This window comes from Delphinapterus leucas, chromosome 6 (assembly GCF_059928025.1).
Source record: "Delphinapterus leucas isolate spDelLeu-1000000601 "Yukka" chromosome 6, BTC_Dleu_Yukka2, whole genome shotgun sequence".
Taxonomy (NCBI): Eukaryota; Metazoa; Chordata; class Mammalia; order Artiodactyla; family Monodontidae; genus Delphinapterus; species Delphinapterus leucas.
Genome location: NC_143134.1, coordinates 117,879,898 through 117,905,070, shown reverse-complemented (window position 1 = coordinate 117,905,070; position 25,173 = coordinate 117,879,898). Strand labels below are relative to the sequence as shown.

The window sequence follows — 25,173 nt, the reverse complement described above, 5'->3', positions numbered from 1 at the left end:
CAGGTCGCCTTGGTCTCCACCGAGGGATCCTCCCGCTTCGCCAACTAAGATCCCGCAAGCCCCCAGCGGAAAAAAAAGAAAAAAAAAAGCCTTAAAAAGGTTCATACCTTCTAAATCACTTAGAGGACTGAGCTGGGGAAATAAATCAAGGATGCAAGGATTCCCCACCGTATTACTTATAATAGAGGCCGGGGAATAAGCAAAATATTCGGAAATAGGCACTGGTTCCGGACATTTTTAGCACATTAGAATAGTATCTAGACCATAAAAATATTTTAAAATCATACAGCAACTTGCTCACCACCTAACGTGAAGGGAGAGACAATACACAAAACTCCGTATCAAGAAAATGACAATTATATAATAGTAATTGCATCAACGAAGAGAAGACCAACATGTTATCGGTGATTTTCTCCAGATTGTGGGCTGTGAACGACTTGTTGAATTTCAAAATTTTCTCAATCTAAAAAATAACTTGCTATGAAATCATAATGTAATACCTTCTGCCCCAGTGCACACTCTCTCCTCCCTACAACTGCAAATTGCAGTTGTTAAAAGAGTTGAATAGGCTCTTCCAACAATTTCCTAACCTTTTCCTTTGACCATTCTAAGAGCTTCCTGACTCCATCTTTGCTCAAACATTTTTCCTGCTCAGAGGTCTTGAAGGTTTCAGCCCCTCACAGAACCAATGCCCACTGCAAAGAACACATGATTTATTAAAGACAACTTGTCATCAACAGCACTGATTCAAAGAACGAAACAGATGAAAAAACAAAAGCAGACTAACATTCTGACCCTTGGAATGAGACAGGCTGAATTCATACAGCCCATTCTCTAAGCGTCCAAAGTCCTGGGGGCAGCTTCCCAAGCAGGAAGCCTCGGGGTCTCTAGCTCTCTGGGGACCTCCCTTGAGAGTCTGGGGAGGGAGAATTGCCAAGGGCAGTTCCTCCCATTGGCGAGCTCAGTCTAACCTGGATGTGGTCCCTGTGCTCTTTTGACCTTCATCACAAGGTCAAGGAGAGGGCACTGGACCCAGGTCTGCCACTGAGGCAAATGAAACGCAGTGATTCTAGTATGGTCCCAGGAGGGAAGGTAGAGGGACAGGCAAGAGGCAATGCATCAGGTGTCCTGGGCAGTGTCTGCTGGGACCCAGGCTGTGGCCCAAGCGACAGGCTGTGAAGGGATCAAGTTGTGACCGAACCACCAGCTGACAAGTTCTGGGAAGAGGGTGAGCCAGGCTGCTGGGAAGCAGCGCTTCTACCCCATGCCGGTGTCTTGCAGGCTGGCAAGGATACCAACTCTCTTGTCTCCCTTACACCCAGTTCTATTACAGAGCTCAGGGCCCTCCCAGGCAGGACCTGCTGGAAAACCAGGAGCAGAAGAGGATGTTGACTGACCTTGGAAGGTCAGGAAGACCATGACTCCAGCTGGTTTCCACCATTCGAGCCCTACCCTTCATCCCCAAATCAAGCACTTGCCAATCTGCAATAAATAACCAGGAGTCTGAATAAATAGTAAAAATCTCCCAAATACTGTGCTGGGAGAGGAGAAGGAAAAAGGCAAGTGCATGGAGTCCTAGAAGCATCCAATGGACAGCCTGGAAAGGCGCCTCCTTGGGAAAGCTGTCCCCGGCCCATAGCCACAAGTCCTGGCTGTCAGGCTAAGGAAGTTTCCGGGGGGCCTGAGGGTCCCTGCTGGCCAGTCTGGGGAGATGAAGAGGACCCGTGCTACGTGCTACGTTACCCAGCCTTCCAGATGCAAACCAGCTGCCTCCTCACAAAAGGAGGGAGGGCCTTGGTCAGAATAGGCCCACTAGTCCCACAGCCCAGCCTGGGAGGAGCCGGCTGCTCCTACTCAGTAGGCATGGGCCCCACATCCTGGGAGCAGCCCAGCAGGTGACCGGAGAAGGGCCTGCACCTCCTTCAGCTCCCCTGCCTGAGGGAGACATGGCTCTCCTGGCCCTGACAGGACCCAGGCCTTTGAGCTTGGCCACGCCTGGCCCAGAGAGACTCCCTTTGATCCCACCGCCCTTTATGGGACTCGCCTGCCCTGGGCCGGCACCTGGAAGCCATGGGAACGACTACACCTTAGAAGTACCTGGATCCCAACCTTAATGTCCTTTTTCTTTTGGGAGAGAAGGACCTTTGGGGGAACCTCTGGAAGACCCAGCTCTCCCTCTCCTCCCCACTCCCTCCCTGGGCAGGCGGGTGAGGCTCAAAGCTTCATGGGCTATTAATTCTCAGCAACTCTGGTTTCCAAGAACCCTGCGGTGGGGCAAGGGTGCAGGGCCCTCGAGTGAGGCGCTGAGGACTGGGGGCCCTGGGGGATGGGAACAGGCTGCGGAGGTCAAGGCTGACCTCCAGGAGCCTGGCTCAGCCAGACTCTTCATTCTGTCTCCAGGGTTCTTGGGCATAGCGAGGAGGGTGGGGGAGAGGCTGGGGATAAGGCAACCCAAAGGGAGGGGAGAAAGTGAGCAACGGAGAGAGGGGCGGACAGAGTGAGAGCCACACACCCTCAGTGAAAGAGGTGGAAGGAGAGAGGGAGACGGAGGCAGAGACAGACAAGGAGAAGCAAAGACCAAGAGGGAGTCACCTCCCTCCATACACATGAAAACACACACACGCGAGGGGGATTAGAAGACATACACAGCAACCCACAACTACACACACACACACACACACACACACACACACACACTCTGTGGGAAAGAGACAGAGGGTGAGACCTGGGCCTGGCAGCCTCTTAGCTCCTTCACGGTGTCACCTTCCCTGTGGAGGAGGCCAAGCACCAACCTCCAGAAGTAGTTTCTGGCTCATTTGCCAAGCACCTCCCCGACCAGCGCCCAGAAGACAGAGCAGGAGAGCAGGAAGAGAGAAGCAGAGCAGAGGCAGGGAGGGGCCCCTGCCTGCCCGCAGGGCCCGCATCTGCCCCAGCCCCAGGACACCACCTCACAAGCTCCTGCCCTGCTCAGCAGCCTGGGCCAAGGGTCCAGGGTTGAAGGGGTGGAGTGGGGGGAGGAGCCAGGGCTCGGTGGTTGGGAAGAGCAGGGCCCAGCGGGCCCCCGGTGGGAGCGACCAGGGTGAGAGGCCTGGAGCGGGCTGATCCTGCAGCGGCCCCGCTGGCTGGGACCCCACGGGCTCCTGCACGTCCCAGAAGCCAGGGCACAGGGGTCGGCGGTGGCTTCTCTCCCAAACCTGGGCCTCTTGCCGCCAGGCTACTGGGAGTCTTGGAGTTCCTTGGCTTTCTGTAGGATCTGGCAGACGTCTGTGATGGGGTAATCCTGGGCAGGGGAAAGGCCAACAGTATGCTTGAGAATTCAGCTCACCCTTCACCACCTCTGCTACCCCCAGCCCTCTCCAGTAGACCTGTCACCATGCTGGATCCCAGGCCTAAGGGATAGGGAGCACAGGATAGGTCCAGTCTGCCCAAACCTTGCATGGAGCTATACTACACCCACTGCAGCAGTTAACTTAACCAACCCAACTAGTCACCACCCAAAAGGTCTCACAGCCCCTTCCCTAGGACAAGGACCACCTGCTTCACCTCTCCCCACTCCTGCCATCGAACCCTGACCTCCACTGACAATGAGCCTGGAACAGGGCCGGACACTGTCCATGTACTAGCTCACTGGGTCACCTCAACAGCCCAATGAGGGCTTACTGTGAATCTGCCCGTTTTATAGATCTAGTCAATGAAGTTATTGAAAACCAACCTCAGGCCAGGCGTTGGCAAAGAAATTAAGGCCTAGAGAGGCTGCCACTTAGCTTAGGTCACATGACTAGCACGGGAGAACAAAGATGTGAACCCAAAATCGTCCGACTCTCAAGCCCATGCTCTTAACCACTAAGGCCCACGCTTTCCTTCCCCCGGTCTGAGCACGATTACCAACGGGCATTATTACCACATACTGGGTAATAAGTCGCAGCCTTGAGTGAATGACTTGGCTTCTCTGAACCAGCTTGGTTCAGAGAAGCCAAGTCATTCACTCAAGGCCACACCACACTCAAGGTCAGTGGCAAAGCCAGATTTAACCCAAACACAGACCTGCCTCAGGGGTCTGGACTCTTAAGCCCTGCTACCCTCTCCTGATCCTGACGCAGCCTATCACAGCAGCTGGCATGGGGCGGCCGCCTGCTAAGTGTCTGTCTCATGGCTGAAGACTGAGCCTGCCCCTCCAAACTCCATTACCTGCAGGAGCCGCATGTTTACCGTAAAGTCCCCTTCCAGCAAGTGCTCACGGATCAGTCTAAGAAAAACAAGCAACAAAAGTGCTGGGCCCCTGGGCCACTCTGAGTGCAGGCCCGCCGGGCCCCTTCCCGCTCCTGCCGCCCCACCGCACCCGCCGCAAGTTTGGTTTGATGCTCGCCTGAGAATCCCAGAAGCTCTCACCAGCCTCTCAAGAGCAGGCCCTGCCCGCCCCCTGCTCGCGGCCACACTCACATGAGCATGGCGCAGCAGACCAGAAGGAGGAAATCAAAGCGGCTGTTGTCGGCAAACAGGGAGTCCCAGATCCGGATGACATCAGGCAGCAAGAACTCCTGGGACAGCAGCAGTGTCAGCCAGCGGAAGGCGAAGAACTGGGGCTTGATATTCTGCTCTTGCTGGGGAGACAGAGGTGCAGGGTGGGTGCAAGAATCCGTGTTGGCTGCTTGCCACGGAACACCATGCAACCTATTAGACATGAATTCATATAAGCAGCAGGCCAGGCGTAAGCGCCAGGCACGCTGGGGCGGGGATGGCACGGAGCTGCCTAGGGAGCCTCGCTCAGTGCAAGGGGCAGCTCCCGCTTGCTGCCAGCCAATGCTGTCAGATCGTCTGATGGTTTTTTGAGAGAAGCCAGATACCCAAACTTTTATATCAGCTCCTTAGATTAATAAATACACTACACAGATTATAACTCTGGATTTATGGACAGAGAAACCATTATTGGGCACTCATTACGTGTCTGGCCTTGTGCTTAACATGGTAAATATCTCACTTATTTACTCCATACGGCAACCCTGCAAGGCAATTATTCCCAATGGAGACGAGCCCTCTGGTCAGCCACAGCAAATACTATTGACCGAAAAAGCATGTTACAAAACAGCAAGATGTGATTCCATATTTGCTTAAAAAGATATGTTTATATATATATCTTCTTGTTCATGAAACTTGTTTTGTTTATAAGTAAATATCCTTTTTACTGAACTGTTTCCTGAAATAAACATGGAATGCCACTCCACTAATTTTTAAAAATGAAGTTCATACTTCCTTTCTTAGAGGACTAACAGCACACAGTAAAGGCCCCGCACCGCGCCTGGCACACGGGGCACTGCATCCACCTCCCCCACCCCCAGCCCGCTAGGCTCCCACCACCTGCTGCCCAGGTCCCCCGGCCCCGCCTCGGCACCCGGCTCAGCACTCCCTGGCAGCAGCAGCCACGTCCAAGCCCCAGGCTCCAGCCAGTCCTCACCCTGGGCCTGGGATGCTCAGGAGCCTGCCGTCCTCTGCCCCCTTCTGTCTGCCCTGGCCCGTGTGGTGCTGGGGGTCCTCACCAGTTTCAGGTAGAGCTCCATGTCCTTATCCTTCAGGGTGGAGTACACCTTTTCCATCTTGTAGGTGATGCCACACTGTGAGTCGTCAAGGCTCTTGATGAAGTTGTCCCGGATCTCAGCCATGAGGTTGGTGAAGCAGAAAAAGGTGTCCGCCTCAGCGTGCTCTGGGAGACGGGCAGGGTGAGGGCAGCTGTGAGAGAACTGGCACCCTCCCGTGTCCCACCCCACCGCTCAGCTACGCGAGACACCCCTCCTCTCTGAGCCTCACCAAGTCGCCCCGCCTTGGCCAGGCTGCGCCCCTCCTCTGTCCGTGGCCACTCTCCACCCCCGACTAAGGACATCGCTTCTTCCTTCTCACACCTGACAATGCTGTGCACCAGCTCATTGACTGATTACATACTCTTCTGCTGACATTTTCTCCAATTGTGATTTACTTAAATCCTTTCTATCGTTCAGCTTCCTGTATATACAGCTCACCTCCTCTACCAGAAATTCAGTTACAGATAGCAAGAGGTCAGTAAACATCTTAACATTCTAGAAAGTTCAAGCCAGAAAAGATCTGAGATGATCCAGGCCAACCCGCTTATCCGACAGAAAATGAAGGCCCAAAAGAGGGAAGTGAGCTGCACAGCTAGATACAATAAAGCCCATTAGCCTGGAGCCTGTTTATCTACCCTTCCACTCGCTGTTGGGGTCGGTGGCAAAGGTGTAGTACAGGGGCCCCACGATCTCATTCATGCCCTGCACGTAAGCGATGCCAGGGTTGAGCTTGGCGTAGATGAACAGAATCCGCTCCACCACCTCCCAGTGGGCCTCACAGCCGTTGGGCAGCACCTGATACTCGTTCACGGATGAGGGCGCCGCGTTCTTGTGCGGGGAACTCATCTGGGGGAGAAGAGGAGCAGCCCGTTAAGGTGGGTGGCACTACCGACAGTATGTTCTCACCGGATATGTTCACTCACAAGCCGAAACCTAACTTCCATCTCATGGGCAACCCAGGGCACAGAGGAACGCGTCCAACACCACCGGGAACAAGCGGACAAACCCAGAATGTGCGACGCTCTACAAGCCAGCTGGGCTGCAATCTAATTTATGGTGATACAGGTCAGATGGTGCTTACCTCTGAGGGAAGGCGTACTGACTAGGAAGGGGCATGAGGGAACTTTCTGGATGATGGGAATGTTCCGTGTCTTGATCTGGTTGGCAGTTACACGGGTGTACACATAAGAAAAAGTCCATCTAGTTGTATACCTAAGATTTGTGCATTTATTGTAAGTTATACTTCAATTTAAAAAAAACTTTAAAAAAATATAAAAGTATATCAAAAACAGACAACTGGTTAAGACTCTTCAAAAAAGTCAAATGTTGAGGAAGGGGGAGTGGAGGCATGCTCCAGATGAAGAGACTAAAGAAACATAACATCCTAATGCAATGCATAAACCCTGAAGAGGTGCTGGTCTGGATTTAAAACAACCAAAATATTCTTGGTACGACAGAGGACACCCGATCCTGGACTGGATGTGAGGTCTTGTTATGGATTATGGTTAATCTCCGTAGATGAGACAATGGTAAGGAGGATGTCCTTATTCTCACGGGATGCCTGCTGAAGTACTTGGAGGCAAAGGGTCAGGACGTCTGTCTATATATGACACACACACAAACATGGCCAAAGGTTAACAACTGTTGAATTTAGGTGGAAAGTATATAGGTGTGCATTGTACTCTTCTTTCAACTTTTCTGAATGTTCCAAAATTTTCATAAGAAAAAGTTGGGAGATGAATGAAGAGATGATCCCCGCTGAAAACTCATGCAATAGAGCCGAGGTCCCCAACATCAGGATCCCCCGGGAGCTTCGTAAAGGTTCAGGTGCCTGGGGTTAACTGTATGAGAGCCACAGGCACACCCATGCAGGGACAGAGTATGAAGCTGTCCTGGAAGCCCAGGGTCCTGAAAACAGGAAACTCCCTTTTCCACTATATATACACATGTATACACATATACATATGCGTGTACGTGTGCACACACACAGACACACACATCACTAATGTTTACCCAGAGTGTTCTATTGCAGAACAGAGCTCCACAAGCCTTCCTGTTTAATGCCCTGAACGGCCTAGAATACTCTCTCAACATCATTTTCAAGATAAGGAAACTGAGGCTCAGAAATGTTAGGCCACTCATCAGACGTCTCGCACTAAAGTGAGCCCAGACCAGCTCACTCTAGAACCCGAGGCCCAGGCCTCAGAGAGTGCCCACTGCTTTCCAAGAATCTGCACAGCCGTGACCTCATTTCACCCTCTGGGCAATTCAAAAGCCACACAGGGCAGAAATGATTACACCCAGTTTACAGAAGAAGAGGCGGAGGCCCAGGAAGGTGAGTCTGGTGTTAGTTGCCCAGGATCAAACAGTCCGCTTAAACTCAAAACTGCCCAGCCACTGGTCCAGAGGTCTAGCGATGGAGCTTGCGGTCCGGTTCTCTATCACCGGGACCAGGTCCAAACCTAAAATCAGTTCTCAGCCACCAATTACTGTAGTAAAATGCATGACAGAAGCCGGGTCCCCATCTTGCCAGGCAGCTAGAACAGCAGCCAAGCAGCAGGGCCACCAACCCGGCCACGGGGCCACTTGGCCAAGCACGTGGCACCTCCTGACACACCCAGCTGTCGTGAGCACGTGGAACCCGGGGATTAGCCAGAACGGCCCCGTCACCCCTGTGGTGGAAAACGGCTGCTCTCCTGGAAACACAAAGCCCTGACCGGTCACTCCACTTGGGGGAGACGAGCTTAGCTTGTTGGAGGTTACAGAGGATTTTTCCATTGTTGGAAGACAGCGAAAAATTGTGAGGAACAAGTCAAAGCTCCAGGTGCCAAAGCAGTAGGTGTGAATTAAGGAACAAGACAACATATTTGTTTAGCTACAAGCAGCTTCTCAGAACCACAGGAACCTGCTAGAAGACCGAGGTTCAAACACTCGGCATCACCCGGCCAGCACAAGACCTACCATTCTTTTCTCCTAGGTCTCTCACACCCCTCCCCACTCCAGCCCAGCCCCCAGCCCCCACCCCCACCCCCTGTTGCCTGGACACCTCAGCTGCCTCCCAGGCGGCCTCTCCACCTCCATTCCTACCCCCGCCAGTCAAATCTTGTATAAAGGCAGACTTAAATCACATCCCTGCTCTTAGAATGGTGCAGGGGTCCCCAGGCCTCAGGATAAAGGCCCCGCTGGCCTCACCACCACTCATCTCTCCAGCATCCTCCAGCAGCCCTCCCCACCGAACCCCCCCCCCCCGCCCCTGCCCCGCCCCACCTCATGCTGGACTCCCTTCCTTGAACACACCCAGCTCTCTCCGGCCTGAGGACGTCCACACATGCCATCCTCTCCACCTGGAAGTCTCTTTCCTCTTCATCCTTGGAGCCTCAGCTTAAATGTCACTTCCTCAGGGAAGTCTTCCCTGATGCCCAGACCAGGTCGGCTCCCCCCATCACTGTTCCCACCGCACCTTCTCATCACACTGGTAGTTACTTTTCCAAGCGCCGTCTACACCACAGACCAGTAGTGTGGCTCCTTCACTGCACAGCAGGGCCCTCCCCCACACCCATTACACCAGCCTTTGATGCCTGACTTTCAGAGAGCCTGGAGGGGGACCGGGCAGGACCAAGGCTGCTTTGGGTAACTCTCGGGACAGACGGTCAGGGGTCTGATGGCCCGTGGCCACAAGTCCAAGAGAAGCAGGAAGGAAAAGGCCATCACGGGGCGTCCCTGGGGCTGCCAGGTTGCCTCTCACATTTGTGACCCCGCTCCGGTTCCGGGCCACCGTCTGGGATTTCAGTGTCGTCTGTTCCACCCGCTTACGAAGGGTCTCGAACTCATTCTGCGGATCCAGGATGAGGAGGCAGGGGTACTCGGTGGCCCTCTGGAAGAAGGATATGTCTGGGCACAGCCTTCTGTCAAGACGGAACAGGAGAGGACTGTTACTCAGCGTGGAATTTTTAGGCATCCCACCAGCACCCTGCTGCCAGATGCCCCAGCATCCCCAAAGCCTCTTGTATGTGTGTGCGTGTTTTTAAATTAATAACATTTTATTTCAAAAGCAATACAGTCACGGTATATGTATACATACCCATATATCTTACGTGTATTTGCAAATAGACACACACACACACGCATATGTATTTTTAAGTGTCCTTAGGGTCTTAACTCTTCTCTTAAAACAAACGTCTTTCCATGTCAACAATATCTCATATATAAAAACGTATTAACTGCATTGTGGCTTAAAATGGTAAAAGAGGTTCCGTTAAGTCACACATTATACAACAGGATGTTACACAGCTGACATAGGAGATGCTCAAGACAGAGCAAGAGAAAAAAGCAAGTTGGGAGACAGGCTCTAGATCGTGATCAAGTTTTTAAAATATATGTACTGCAGTACACGCACATTTTCCAAAGATCTTATACAGAGCACATTGCAAACTTGCCCTCTATAAACACTGAACAACGTGCTACGATCACTACCAGGGTAAGAACCTGTTTCCCCAGAACTGGGCTCAAGATGTGGTTCCTGACTTAAATGGGGCTATTAAACACCTGGTGAGTAGAGGCTCCAGACTGAGAAGGAAGGAGGCAAGAGCCTGTTCTGCCCCCTGGCTGAGCCGCCCAGGGTTGGGGTCCCACTGCGGGCACAATGAGCACAGGAGAGGAGCAGCCCCAGGTGGCGAGGGGCTGGAAACACAAACGGTGAAGGCAGAACTCAAAGCAGGCGGGCAGACTCAGAACCCAAGCTCTAAGCACTGGGTCCACTGCAGACAGGCCTGCCGGCTCCTCACCCAGCCCTGTGGGAGAGTCACCCGCCGCCAGACTCGCCCACCCAACACGACAGCACAGCCAGCGTCTCCACACTTCTCCACCAGGAGGAACGGCATGCACATGCACACAGCGTAGCTCACAGTTTAAAAAAAACACTTCTGACCCTGTTGCTCCTGTGCTTAAAACCTTTGCGCGCCTGCCCCACATCCCTGGGATGGAGCGATGGTCCGACCCCTGCTTGCCTCCAGTGTGGCCGCAGGCACACAGGCCTTCGCACTGCTCCTCGGACAGCCAAGCTCTGCAGGCTCGCAGGGCCTCCCACAGCAGCTCCTTGCCCAGCACCACAGGGCCCTCCCCTCCCCTCCCCTCCCTCCTGCCCCAAGGTGCCCGCTCCTCTCATCTCAGCTGCCGCCTCAGGCGAGGCTTCCCGACCTCAGGGTGCCCTGAAGCACCCTGAACTCTGCCTTCAGAGCATTCTCCACAAACTTTAGTGACACGGAGCATCTGTTTTGTTGAACATCCGTCTTCCCGTCCTCCCTGCCAGCTTTTAGGTTCCTTAAGGAGAGGGGCCATGTCTGTCTATTCCGCGTTCAACGCCCAGCCTGCCGTTGAGCCTGCCATGTAGCGGGGTCTCAATATTTGCTGAAGGAAGGAAGAGATGAATCCACAGACGCCAGGGCTACAACTGAAACTAAGGCAGGGAGGGAGGAGAGCCGGGCACTCAGGGCACTCACCGCACCGCCAGCCCCAGCCCAGGCCTGCTATCACTAGGGCCTGGACTCAGCTACCAGGACAACTCACCAGCAGTTCCTCAAACACGCCCCTGCGGGCCTGGGCTGGGAAGGGACAGGGCAGAAGAACTGGAAATCCCACAGAAGCCCCAGGGGCCGGCTCCCAGCGCCCAGCGCCCTGCTCACCGGACATCTTTGTCGATCTGCAGCAGCACCTCGTTGTCCTTGAAGTACGTGTTCCATCGGCTGTCGGGGTTAGGGTTGAGTGGCTGTCAGGGAAAATGAGCTGCTCTGTCCTTGGCCGGCTAGAAGCCCAGGGACAGATACCAGTCTGGGGGCCTGAGCAGTGCCTCCGAACCAGCATTCCCAGCAGAGACGCAGCTGTCGCTGAGACAGCCTGTGAGCTAGCTGGGGGGCAGCACAGGCCTCGTGCAGCCTCCCAAAGCACGATCACACTCCACACCCGGCAGCCGAGCCCCGTAGTCCGCTCTGAGTACTTCCCTGCGCAGCAAGGACTCTGTCTTTCCTGTCTGTAGCTCTAGAATGCTGCATGTAACAGGTGCTCACTAAACGCTTGCCTACTGAATGAATGAATATTGTATCATTAGGTCTCTTTGAATCTAACTCATTACTACTTTGAGTTGCCAATTCCAGTCCTTGGAGGATCGGCCTAGGTCCAATCCATCTCCACTTCCCGACTGCAAAGCACCAGGGAGGAGCTCGGTATTTGTGGCTGGAACGAGGCTTCCTCCAGGCCACACAAAGGCAGTTTATCCTCCCGCCGACCCTGCTCTGACTCCCTTCAACTATAATATCACAGAACCTTCCTCGAGGAAGGGGACTGAGGAGGAAAGGAGACAATGCACGTGGAGGACCTGGCTCAGCGCCGCACACACACGCTCCTGTGATCCCAGTCATTGCTTACAGTCCCGACTGGGCCCAGAGCTGCGGAGAACAGGGAGAGACAACAGCCTTCAGGGGCTGAGGAGCTAAATGCAGAAATGAGGTACTGGGAGGGCCAGAGGGGACCAAGAGCAGCTGCACCTGGCCTCTGGCATGAGGGACCTAGTCCATTCCAAAGCCCACACCTCTCCCCACTCTGCAGCCTCGGTCCCCACTGCGGACCCCTACTCACATGGTCCTCAAAGGTCACATCCTCCCTGGATACACCCATGTTGGCCTTGGCGATGCCAGGCTGGATGATCATTTCCCTCAGGAACTGAGAATACAGCTCCCTGTAGGAGAGAAGAGGAGAGAGGGATGATCCCCAAAGGTCTCACCCAGGGAGCCCGGGGCACAGCAGCAGCAATAGGAAGTGGGCCGGGCTCACACCACCTGCTCTGTCTGATACAAAGGGCCTCCCATCACCCGCCTTTGTCAGGGTCTCACCTCTGCTTGGCCAGGATGGAGGTCCATGACGCTCTCTCCAAGGGGAGGTAGTTCAAGAGAATCTGCAGAGAGAGAAGAGCAAAGCTCTGGCGAGCCCCCCAGCCCAACCCTGGAAGTAGATGGAGGCTGAGAGGCCTCAAAGAAAATGTCTGATAAACCCCGGAGACAGCAAGATGGGCTAAATAAAACCCAGGAACACAGGCATGGGCTGGGGGCAGCCTCCCCTTTTCTCCCCACTGGCTTCCCCCACCTTCATCCTGAACCAGCCCTTTCTACTGCATTTCCTCACACAGACTCTTCCAAACGATAATAAAACTCTGTGCTCAAAGGGGTTGGAAACCAGGACACCGGGGTTCTGCTCCCACCTCAGCGAAAGGCTTTAGGCGAAGCGCAGCCTTTTTTTGTCCCAATAGGCATCACTACCACTGAGCTGTCTGGACCAGGAAGCAGAGGGCTTCGCTGGCATTACAAAGTGTTCCATCCCCAAGGGGATCCTGGAGGGGACGCCAAGAGAAACAGAAAACACAGAACTTCCCAGAAGAGCTTCCTGGGACAAGCAAGGAAAGACAGAGAACAGGAAGAAGGGGCCAGGGGTGGGGGCAGCCCATGCAGGAACCCAGGGACTCTCAGCAGAGCAGAAGCTCCAACCCAGGCACACCCACCTTCCAGCAGAGGCACCGCAGTCCGCCCTCACAGGGGATGCCTGTGGACATAGCAGGCAAAGGTCACGCCCCCGCAGAGTCCCAGAACCCCCCAGTCCTCCACCTCGGAGCCAGTCGGCAGGGAATGGAGTGGGCAAGAAGTACTTCTTCAAGGATGGTTTTCTGCCAGAAAGATCACTAGACTAGATGCTAATCCTGTGTGTACTCTCTCTCCATGGCCCATCTGGAATGTTCTTTTGAGGATAACACCTTCTCACCCTTGATATTTCTTCCTCAGAGCAGCCTTTACCAACCACCATCTCTTCCCAAACAAAGTCAGGTCCCCTGACATAAACAATAATAACTCCATTGCTTCTCCTTCACAACATCCACCACAAATGGGATCGTATAATGTAATTTATATATTTATTTAACATCTTTAACCCCTACTACTGGGTAAGCCCCAGAAAGACGAGGACCAAATTTGTCTTACAGTCCCAGTACCTAGCCCAGGGCATGGCCCACAACAGGTAGTCCATAAGTATCTGTGGAATATAAACAAAGCTATGAATGCTAAGTGTTTTGGGCTTTACGGACATTGTTTCACTTAATCCTCATTATAGCCCTAGTAAGTAGGGAAGATCAGCATTATTGTCCCCATCTTACAGATAAAGAAACTCATCTGTAAAGTTAGAGGAATCAAGGACTCACACACAGGTCTGTCTGACTCTAGAGCCCAACTCAGCAGGCTGCATCCCCTGGGGCCTGGCAGATTCTTCAGCTCAGCACAGATGCCAAAACCCCTCAAGATCTTCAGGGCCATGTTATAAAGCAGAAACTAACACACCACTGTAAAGCAATTATACTCCAATAAAGATATTTTAAAAAATAATTTAAAAAAAGATCTTCAGGGCCTAAATATCACTCCTGAACAGAAAGACAAACTTCTCCTGAAATACTGTCATGAACCTCACTAAAGCAGCTGTTGCTACTGTCTCCCCAGTACCGTGAACAGGAGCTAATACCCCCACCTCAGAATCTGCATGGGGATGAAGGAGGCAACTCAAGCATTACTTGCTGACAAAGTTACAAGGGCAGAGCAGTCACAAGAAGCTACCCAGAACACCTTAGGGTATTTTTAAAGACAAGCAAAAGCCTCTGTGTTGCGAAGTTAACAGGCCACGGAGGGCAAAGTCAAAAGCTGCTGGGGTTCAGCTCCTTAAAGTGAGTGTCTCAAGGCTGGAATCTTACCATTAACCAAAGTTCACTGTTGCCTGAGTTGGCTTTGATTCTAAGCCAGGGATAGAACCAGGAACCACTCTGTAGCTAACCAAATTCTACAAGACAGGAAGCTTGCTGAGGAATGAGGAAAGACCTGACCTCAGATCACGAAGTCTCCCCTCTGCCCTCCAGTTACTCTCAGGAAGCAATCAGCATCATTTATAGGCCCATAAGCACCCTGTCTAAGGCCTACAGGCATGCTAATTGTGGCCGCCACTGCTCCAGGAACCCCCTCCAAGCTCAGGGTAGTCACTGGTTGTTCAGCTCCACAGAAGCTGGAGATGGCCCCAAAAGGCAGGCTGGCCCCCAGAACCGGCCAGGTGTGGCCTTGGGCACCCTCCCCTCCATCTTAGTCACAACGCTGCTCTAGGAAAACCCTGAAAATGGAGAGTTGCCTCTTACCACTAAAACTGAGTTCCTGAAGCTTTTCCAAGGCAATCGTGGGCTCCTTCAGGACATCCTGGAAATCTGCAATCCTAGAAGGAGGGAGGGGGAGGCAAATGAGGCACAACCAAACCCCAAGATGACAGGCTTAGCGACCACTCCTAAAGCCCACAGCTCCCTTACACCGCCAGTCTCCAACCTGTTCCTCCCTCCCCTTCGGGACATACAGATGTGCAAAGCTCAAGCAAAACCTGGCCAAAGGCAGCTTTGGAGAACTAGAGGTCACTTTTTCCTCTAAGCCCAGAAACGTAGAGATATTCTTGTCTACAGGTTCTCATATGAGCACCATGAAATTAGACACATTCTAATATTTAGTGAGCTGGCATTTACAGGGCACTTCCTGCTGGCCAGGCCCAACACACTGCTGCTATCTGAACTCAAAAAACCCTAGGAATCAGGAGTAATTTGATCTGTCGACGAGGACCTGTGCAATCAGCATTCCAAGCTCAAATGTGTAACCATTAGAAGACCTCTGGGCCTGCCCGCAGGCAAGGACAAAAGGTTTAAAAAACAAGTCCTGTACCACGGGGCGGGGGGGGGGGGGGGGGGGGGGGAGTGGGGGGAAGGGGATGAATTGGGTGATTGGGATTGACATACATACACTAATATATAAAACAGATAACTAGTAAGAACCTGATGTATAAAAAGTAAATAAAATTAAACTAAAAAAAAAACAAGTCCTGGAGGAAAACTGAAGAGTGAGCAAAATCAGCCAACGCTGCAGGATTTGGCCTGAGGAGAGAACAAACTGGAGAATCCAGGTTTTCTAGCATTTCTAGTAAGAAAAGGACACGTGGGACGGGGAGCATCTGGATAGACTAAGGTACTGGGGCAAAGGGTTAACAAGGGAAAAAAGGACAGGAGGTGGGGGTGAGATCGGGCATCGAGGCCCTGGAAGAGGAAGACACCAGGGGAAGGGATCCAGGGTGAGGAAGCAGAAAGAGAGAAAAGGGGCGACACCGAGGGGCAGGAGAGGTGTCCACGCTCCGTGCCCCCCTCAGGCCCACAGCAAAGAGGTTGGAAAGTAGGCGCCCAAAACCTTCTGCCAGGGGCAGGGCGGGGGGTGTCTCGGTTCATGGCCGCATCCGCGCGCCCCCTCCGCAGGTCAGAAGGGGCAACCTGGCCAGGAGCGGCCTGGCTGGTCTGCCCCAATGGCCCCTTACCGGCTCTTGTGCAGACTCGACATGGTGTTGACTTCCGGATCCCCCCGCTGCCTCCGCCGCCGCCAGCGCCGCCGCCCCTCAGGGACGCGGGGCGCTGGGCAAAGGCCTCCGACCGGAAACTCAGCCTCAGGCGCGCGCGTTCTGCTCCGCCCCGCCCCGTTCACGTGCCACCCCTTCTCCGCTCTGCCGTCTGGCGGCGCGGCGGGGTGGGCGGGGCAAGAGAACGCCGGGAACACGGTCCCGCCTCCGCTCCCCCACCTACGAGGCCCGCGGACCTAGTGCGCCAAGTTTGAGGTCGCGCAGGTGACCGCGCAGTCTGTGCTCCCCAAGGCTATTCCTTGACCTTTTCTGGGCCTCAGCTTCCAACTAGGCAGTATACCTGTCACCTTGTCCTCTTCCTTACACGTTCATCACCTGCAATAAGCTATTGAGTTATCGTTTCAGGGATGTAGACCTTCCCTGCTAAACTATACAAGGCCTGCCTGCTGGTCTTTTCACTGCTGAAACCTCGACGCCTATAGCAGTGACTGCACAGAGCAGATGGTTCAATAAACATTGGATGGAAGAGCAAGACTACAGATCAGTGTTTCCTTGACTTTTGGATTTCATGAACATGAAATTTATCATGATATCAGGACAATAGAAAAGGAAAGCCAAAATTTCAGGATCCTTCCCAAGAAAAAACAGTTGGCAGCCTCTCAATGTTTTTTCTCTACACCTATATGTGCATATGTGCATAATTGTCCTTTTTTTTTTTTTGAAGGGAAATTTTATTTTATTTATTTTATGTTTGGCTGCGTTGGGTCTTCATTGCTGCGCTCAGCCAGCTGGACTGCTCTTTGTTGCAGTGCCCGGGCTTCTCCTTGCAGTGGCTTCTCCTTTCGTGGAGCACACGCTCTAGGTGCTCGGCCTCAGTAGTTGTGGAGTGCAGGCTTCAGTAGTTGTTGCTCGCGGGCTCTAGAGCGCAGGCTCAGTAGTTGTGGCGCACGGGCTTAGTTGCTCCGCGGCATGTGGGATCTTCCCAGACTGGGGATCAAACCCTTCTCCCCTGCATTGGCAGGCAGATTTTCTTTTTTTAAATAAATTCATTTATTTATTTTTGGCTGTGTTGGGTCTTTGTTGCTGCGCACGGGCTTTTTAGCTGCGGCAAGCGGGGGCTACTCTTCATTGCAGTGCTTTCTTTTGTTGCAGAGCACAGGCTCTAGGAGCGCGGGCTTCAGTAGTTGCAGCACATAGGCTCAGTAGTTGTGGCTCACGGGCTCTGGAGTACAGGCTCAGTAGTTGTGGCACACGGGCTTAGTTGCTCTGCAGCACGTGGGATTTTCCCGGACCAGGGCTCGAACCAGTGTCCCCTGCATTGGCAGGCGGATTCTCAACCACTGCACCACCAGGGAACTCCTGTCCTTATTTCTTAAATTTCTCCACAGATCGGTGAAAAGTTTGTCACTGGACTGTATAATCTCGAAAGCCCCTCCAGCTCTCAGCTGCTGCCCACCAGGATTTCACTACTCCATGGAGCAAGCACAGGGAGACCTGTTCCTTTATTCACTCATCCCAAAATTTCTGCTCCCACTATGTGCTAGGTACTGTGATAAATGTTTCATCAGAATACAAAGATTATGTTCCTTTGCATGAAATATAAGAAATGAATAAATGTTGACTTAATTGCACAACAGGACAGGAATTTTTTCCAGGTTAAAAAAAAAATACCACCAGCCCTTTGAAAGATTGATTAGAAAGACAGGGAAAAACACAAACAACGTGTTAAGAAAAAAAGACAGTTGGCTATCATTCGGAAAAAAATAAAGGTCTGTTCTTATCTGACATCTGACAGGAAAGTAAATTCTGAATGAATTAAAGCTCTGCAAGGGAAAAATCCTATGGGATTAGAAAAAAAATATATAGAAAAATGTTTAGAATCTTGGAGAAGGAAGACATAAGGCCCAGAAGCCATGAAATATAAGACAGATATATAACTACCTAAAATTTTCAGTCTCTAAATGGTAAAGGAAAAGACAAGCATCAACAGGGGAAGATATATGTACCCTTTATGATAAAGGGTTAATCTCCCTAATGTATAGAGAGTTCTTAAATCAACAAGAAAAAGACAAACACCCCAAGAAGAAGAAGAAAAAAAAAAAGCATTCAGTCATTCAAGAAATGTATTGAGTGCCTACGACGTGCCAGGTATGTCCTAGGTATTGGGAATTTAGTAGTGAATAAAAGACAAAAATCTCTGCCTTCGAAGCATTGACATTTTAGTGAGGGGAGTTAGACATTAAATAAGGTAAATAAGTAAACTAAATGGTACATCAGATGGTGATAAATTCCGACAGGGGAAAATAAAACAGGAGTGGTCAGGGGGAGGGGCTGCAATTTTACATAGGGGGTCAGGAAAACTGCTGTGAGGTGATGTCTAAGCAAACACCTGAAGGAGGTAAGACAGCAAAGCTTATAAGCAGGCACTTCAAAGAAGAAATGAGACTTCCCTGGTGGTGCAGTGGGTAAGAAGCCGCCTGCCAATGCAGGGGACACGGGTTTGAGCCCTGGTCTGGGAAGATCCCCCATGCAGCGGAGCAACTAAACCTGCGCGCCACAACTACTGAGCCTGCGCTCTAGAGCCCACGAGCCACAACTACTGAGCCTGCGTGTCACAACTACTGAAGCCTGCGTGCCTAGAGTCTGTGCTCCACAACAAGAGAAGCCACTGCAATGAGAGGCCCGCGCACCGCAACGAAGAGTAGCCCCCGCTCGTCACAACTAGAGAAAGCCCGCGTGCAGCAACGCAGACCCAATGCAGCCAAAAATAAATAAATAAATTTATTTTTTAAAAAAAGAAGAAATAAAAATGTCTCGCTAGAACCTGAAATAACAATCAATTGGACTAATACTCAGAGGAATATGAATTGAACAACCATACTGTGCCTCTTGGTCTGGGAAAAGTCGTCAGTATTTATTGCACCTACCATCACTAGGTTGTAGAGAAACAGACTTCTCTCAAACAGCTTTAAAGAGAGTTAACCTGTACAGACTTTTCACAGAGCAATTTGACAAGCACTAATAAAAATTTTTTAACTTTATATATTGAAATATTATAGGTTCTCCTCAGTGGTTTCTTTTTTATTTTTCTTCTTTTTTTTTTTTGGCTGTGCTGCGCGGCTTGCGGGATCTTAGTTCCCCAATTAAGGATTGAACTCGGGTCTTCAGCAGTGAAAGCATGGAGTCCTAACCCCTGCACCGGCAGGGAATTCCGCTGGTTCCTTTTTTTTTTTTTTTTTTTTTTTTTGGTACGTGGGCCTCTCACTGTTGTGGCCTCTCCCGTTGCGGAGCACAGACTCCGGACGCGCAGGCTCAGCAGCCATGGCGCACGGGCCCACCCGCTCCGCGGCATGTGGGACCTTCCCGGACCGGGGCACGAACCCGCATCCCCTGCATCGGCAGGCGGACTCTCAACCACTGCGCCACTAGGGAAGCCCCCTATTATTTATTTTTAATTGCTTTTCTTGATCTCATATCCAGAAATCTTGCTAAACTCAATCATTAGTTTGAGGACTTCCCTGCCGCGGAGCAACTAAGCCTGTGTGCCACTAGTGCTGAGCCTGCGCTCTAGAGCCCGCGGGCCACAATTACTGAAGCCCGGGCGCCTAGAGCCTGTGCTCTGCAATAAACAGAAGCCACTGCAATGAGAAGCCTGCGCACGGCAAATTTATAAAAAAACAAACAAAAAAAATGAATTCAGTTTATTCTGTATTTATTCTGTTGAAAATTCTGTTAAAATTTTTGCATCTATATTCACAAGGGATATTGGTCTATAGTTTTATATTCTTGTCATGTCTTTGTCTATCTTTGGTATCAGGGTAATGATGGCCTCATGAAATGAGTAGGAATGTCTTCCCTCCCCTTCAATTTTATGGAAGTTGTGTAGAACTGGTATTATTTGGTATATTTACCCCTTAAGTGTCTGGTAGAATTTATGAGAGATTTTTTTAAATTTTTTTAAAATTTATTTTATTGAAGTGTAGTTGATTTACAATGTTGTGTTAATTTCTGGTGTACACCAAAGTGATTCAGTTACACACACACACACACACATATATATATATACATTCTTTTTCATATTCTTTTTTACAGTGACAATCTTTTTTTTTTTTTTCGGTACCCGGGCCTCTCACTGTTGTGGCCTCTCCCGTTGCGGAGCACAGGCTCCGGACGCGCAGGCTCAGCGTCCATGGCTCACGGGCCCAGCCGCTCGGCGGCATGTGGGATCTTCCCGGACCGGGGCACGAACCTGTGTCCCCTGCATCGGCAGGCGGACTCTCAACCACTGTGCCATCAGGGAAGCCCTCATATTCTTTTTTTAATGTTTATTTTTTATTTAATTTTTCTTATTAGTCATCCATTTTATACACATCAGTGTATACATGTCAATCCCAATCGCCCAATTCATCACAGCACCACCTCCACCCCCCCGCCGCTTTCCCCCCTTGGCGTCCATACATTTGTTCTCTACATCTGTGTCTCAATTTCTGCTCTTCAAACCAGTTCATCTGTACCATTTTCTAGGTTCCACATATATGCGTTAATATATGATATTTGTTTTTCTTTCTGACTTACTTCACTCTGTATGACATTCTCTAGATCCATCCACATCTCTACAAATGACCCAATTTTGTTCCTTTTTATGGCTGAGTAATATTCCATTGTATATATGTACCACATCTTCTTTATCCATTCATCTGTCAATGGGCATTTAGGTTGCTTCCATGACCTGGCTATTGTAAATAGTGCTGCAGTGAACATTGGGGTGCATGTGTCTTTTTGAATTATGGTTTTCTCTGGGTATATGCCCAGTAGTGGGATTGCTGGATCATATGGTAATTCTACTTTTAGTTTTATAAGGAACCTCCATACTGTTCTCCACAGTGGCTGTATCAATTTACATGCCCACCAGCAGTGCAAGAGGGTTCCCTTTTCTCCACACCCTCTCCAGCATTTGTTGTTTGTAGATTTTCTGATGATGCCCATTCTAACTGGTTTGAGGTGATACCTCATTGTAGTTTTGATTTGCATTTCTCTAGTAATTAGTGATGTTGAGCAGCTTTTCATGTGCTTCTTGGCCATCTGTATGTCTTCTTTGGAGAAATGTCTATTTAGGTCTTCTGCCTAAATTTGTCAACCAAATTCCACCAATAAGATTGTGCAATTACTGGAATACAATGCAACCATTCTAAAGAATTAAACAGGATTATATGATCTGACATAAAAAGTGATAAAAATATGTCCCAGAACAATTTGTATAGTATGATCCTATTTATGTTGTTAAATCCATCCTGCATTATGAGTTTACATATACACGTTTATAAATGCATTTTTAACACCTTTATTGGGATATAATTCACATACCGTTTTTTTTTTCTTTTTTTTCTTTTCTTTTTTTTTTTGGTCTTCATTGCTGCATGCTGGCTTTCTCTAGTTGTGCTGAGCGGGGGCTACTCTTTGTTGTGATGCGTGGGCTTCTCATTGCAGTGGCTTCCCTTGTTGGGGAGCATGGGCTTTAGGCATGCGGGCTCAGTAGTTGTGGCTCACAGGCTCTAGAGCGCAGGCTCAGTAGTTGTGGCGCACGGGCTTAGTTGCTCCACAGAATGTGGGATCTTCCCGGACCAGGGCTCAAACCTGTGTTCCCTGCATTGGCAGGCAGATTCTTAACCACTGCGACACCAGGCAAGCCCCACATATACAATACATTTAGAGCATACATTTAAAGTGAACAATTCACTGTTTCTCAGAATATCCACAGAGCTGTACATATACAACTATCATCCATCAACCATGCGATGATCATCACCATCTAATTTTAGATCATTTTCATCACCCCAAAAAGAAACCCTGTACCCAATAGCAGTAATTCCTTTCTCCCCCACCCCCTCAGCCCTAGGCAACCACTAATCTACTTTCTGTCTCTATAGATTTGTGTATTCTGGACATAGGAATATAATCATAAATGTATCATCTTTTGTGACTGGTATCTTTCATTTACCATGTTTCCAAGTCCCATGCATATTGTAGCATATATCACTACTTCATTCCTTTTTCTCACCAAATAATATTCCATCGTATGACTATATTATTCCATATCATATTCATTCACCAGTTGAAGGACATTCGGGTTATTTCTACTTCTTGTCTATTATGAATAATGATGCTGTGACAATTTTCTCTTGGGTATATACTTAGAAGTGGAATTGCAAGGTTATAAGATAACTCTATGTTTAACTTTTTTGAAGAACTGCCAAACTGTTTTCCAAAGCTGCTGCACCATTTTAAGTTCCCATCGGCAACGTAGGAGGGTTCCCATTTCTCCACATCCTGGCCAATACTTGTTATTGTCTATCTCTTTGATTGTATCCATCCTAGGATATGAAGTTGTATCTCTTTGAGGTTTTGATTTACATTTTCCTGATGACTAATGATGTCGAGTATATTTTCGTGTGCTTCTTGGCCATTTGCGTATCTTCTTTGGAGAAATGTCTAGTCAGCTCTTTTGCCTATTTTACGTTAGGTTACTTGTCTTTTTATTATTTAGTCATAAATTCTTTATATAGTCTGGATTACTAGTTCTTTACCAGATATGTGATTTGCAAATATCTTCTCCCATTCTGTGAGTTGTGTTTTCACTTTCTTGATGGTGCCCTTTGAAGCACAAAAGTTTTTAATTTTTTTTTTTTTTTTGCGGTACGCCGGCCTCTCACTGTTGTGGCCTCTCCCGTTGCGGAGCACAGGCTCCGGACGTGCAGGCTCAGCGGCCATGGCTCACGGGCCCAGCCGCTCCGCGGCATGTGGGATCTTCCCAGACGGGGCACGAACCCGTGTCCCCTGCATTGGCAGGCGGACTCTCAACCACTGCGCCACCAGGGAAGCCCAAAAGTTTTAAATTTTGATGAAATCCAGTTTGTCTATTTTTTTCTCTTGTGCTTTTGCTTTTGGTGTCATATCTAAGAAACCATTGCCTAACCCTAAATCACAAAGACTTATGCCTTTATTTTCTCCTAAGAATTTTATAGTTTTAGCTCTTACATATGCATGCATATTTTTAAAGGACTAAGGGGATACTCACCAAACTGCTAAAGAGTGGTGCCCTCTGGGGAAGGGAATGAAATTGGGGTTGGGTTAGGGTTTGAATGGGACTTTTCATTTTTTCCACCCTATATTTCTGTAATGTTTAGATTTTTTATTTAAACATGCACATTTTGTTTTGAGAATTCAAAATCAAAAGGCTTTTTAAAGGATTCAAAATTGCACAAACATGCTTACACATAGTTAAAGACTAAAAGATACTGTGCAGAACGAAAACATCCACAAAAGTAGTTGTTAGGAGGGTCGTGTCAAGAAAGGGTTCGTCAAGAAAACAGCATCTAAACTGAGACCAGAAGGACGAGGATATAGATGGGAGCAAGAAAAGTGTTTAGTGGGGAAGAAATTATTTGAGCCTATGGAAGAGAAGAGGATCATTAAAAGAACCAAAATTGCTTTAAACTGTCTGAATTGGAGAATGAAAGCGTGGGGGGGCAAATAAGGGAAGAGGGTGGGGAGAGAGACGGGGGACAGATCATCCTTGTCTACCTTAAGGGTTATAAGCAGCGGGGTGCTCTGATCAGATTTATTGGTTTTGGAAAATTCACCGTCGAACTGTGGAGAGAATGAGGGGAGGGAGCCGGGAGTTCTGTTAGGAGGCTGTTGCAGAAATCCAGAGGAGAAATGATGGTGGACAGAGTCGGGCACTACTGGCGGAGGAGGGGAGGGGCTGGTTTGAGAGATCCTTAGGACTTGGCGACTGGAAGACGAGCTAAGGGAAACGCAGGGGCCAAGGCCGACTCCCCATTTCCCAGGTGACAGCCGAGTTGCCTGGAGGGCGCATTAACTAGCTGGAGAAGTAGCAGCGCGTTTCGGGGGGAAGATGGTGACCGCTTTTGGACGCGTGGGTGCGAGCTACCTGCGGATAAGCCAGGGATAGATGTTCAATAGGGCGCTGGATGTAGGGGCTGGCGCTGGAGGCATGTCCGTGCTGACGAGGAAGGTGGAGTCAGTCCGCCCTTAATCATTCCCTGGACTCCGGGAAACCGCAAGGCAGAGCGGGCCCGGAAGCCGGTGTCACCGAGCGGGTCCTCCCCAGCTCCCCCAGCCCAGCGAGAGCCCGTGAGAAGCGCGCTGAGCACTGGGGCGGGGACCAACCGCTCCCTCCTCCACCCGCAGACCCAGCCGGTGTCCGGGGGAAAAGCCGTCGCGGGGCTCCGGAACCTTCGGCCGCCGCCGCCCTCGTTCGCCGCGGGACCCGTCGGGGGAACCCGTTAGCTGTTGCTAAGGGGCGGCCCCGGAAGTGACGCGCCCCGGGTTTGTTGACAGCGGAGGCGGCGGCAGCTGCAGGCTGCGAGCCGTAGGAGCCGGATCGGGGGAGGGGCCGGGCCCCGGAGCCAGCACCCGGCGTCCCTCAGCCCCGCCCGCCGCCCTAAGGGCAAGGTAATGGCCTCGGAGTCCCCCCGGCGCGACCCCCATCCCGCCCCCGGCTCCTGTCCCTGGGATCCCAAGCTCCACCCCTCCGACCCTCGTCTTCCGCAGACCCCGGCCCTAGCCTGACTAGATCCCATGCCTCCCCAGCATCTCCCGGGCCGCATCCTCCGCTCCTCCTCGCCGAGGAAGCATCCCGTCCGCTCCCGGGGCCAAGGGACATCTCTGCGTCCTCCCCCCTTCCCTTCTTGCCTCCGGTGCCTCACCATCGCCGCTGCAACCATTTGCAAAGGTCCATCTCGGCCAGTGGTGGGAGGACTCCGTTCTCTACCTCTGCTGCCAGGTCTGAGAAACATGCCTTTAAAAGTGAGCACCCTTCCTCCAGAAAGAAAATGACGCCTTGTCTCATGCCCCTACAAAATGGGGGATAGATGCAGGGCTGAAAGAGGCAGCCTCTGCCCCTCCTACCTGTTGGATGAGCTTAAGTTTCCCCAAAGCAGTGCTTGAAAGCTCAGGGATGACAAGGCGCGGGGAAATCCAACAGGGTGGCAAAGGGATGGGGTGGTAGCAAATCTAAGGGCCAAGGGAGCCTGATAGGTGAGTTGAAAGTGAAACTGACTGCTGGCTGCTATAGCTCTGTGGGTGGAACTTGACTTGGCTGCTTTTTGGCCCAAGGAGTCCAAGA

At 50.8% G+C, this 25,173-nt stretch overlaps 2 protein-coding genes across 8 annotated transcripts in view; one reads left to right on the top strand and one right to left on the bottom strand.

The window, feature by feature from the left end:
* Nucleotides 1-698: 698 nt before the first annotated feature.
* Nucleotides 699-16,127, bottom strand: TBC1D13 (TBC1 domain family member 13). Of its 3 annotated transcripts, none has more exons than XM_022578536.3 (12): nt 15,987-16,127; nt 14,782-14,855; nt 13,120-13,160; nt 12,458-12,519; nt 12,204-12,303; nt 11,255-11,337; nt 9,319-9,478; nt 6,209-6,419; nt 5,535-5,698; nt 4,441-4,601; nt 4,189-4,246; nt 699-3,280 (listed from the first exon to the last, which is right to left on the bottom strand). In XM_022578536.3, the coding sequence occupies exons 1-12, from the start codon at nt 16,007-16,009 to the stop codon at nt 3,215-3,217; spliced, it is 1,203 nt and encodes a 400-aa protein (XP_022434244.1). In that variant the 5' UTR covers nt 16,010-16,127; the 3' UTR covers nt 699-3,214. The 3 variants fall into 3 exon arrangements, with proteins under 3 accessions (XP_022434244.1, XP_022434245.1, XP_022434246.1); XM_022578537.3 differs by having other exon boundaries at nt 9,319-9,475; nt 15,987-16,115; XM_022578538.2 differs by lacking the exon at nt 13,120-13,160 and having other exon boundaries at nt 15,987-16,025.
* An 8,238-nt stretch (nt 16,128-24,365) lies between these two features.
* Nucleotides 24,366-25,173, top strand: part of ZER1 (zyg-11 related cell cycle regulator) — a 30,400-nt gene continuing 29,592 nt past the window's right edge. For 2 of the 5 annotated variants that reach the window (XM_022578546.3, XM_089913824.1), the window contains exon 1: nt 24,366-24,500. The gene's annotated coding sequence lies outside the window, so the exon portion shown is untranslated. Of the gene's footprint in view, nt 24,501-24,638; nt 24,855-25,173 lie in introns of all 5 variants that reach the window. The other 3 variants (XM_022578543.2, XM_022578544.2, XM_022578541.3) reach the window with 3 other exon arrangements.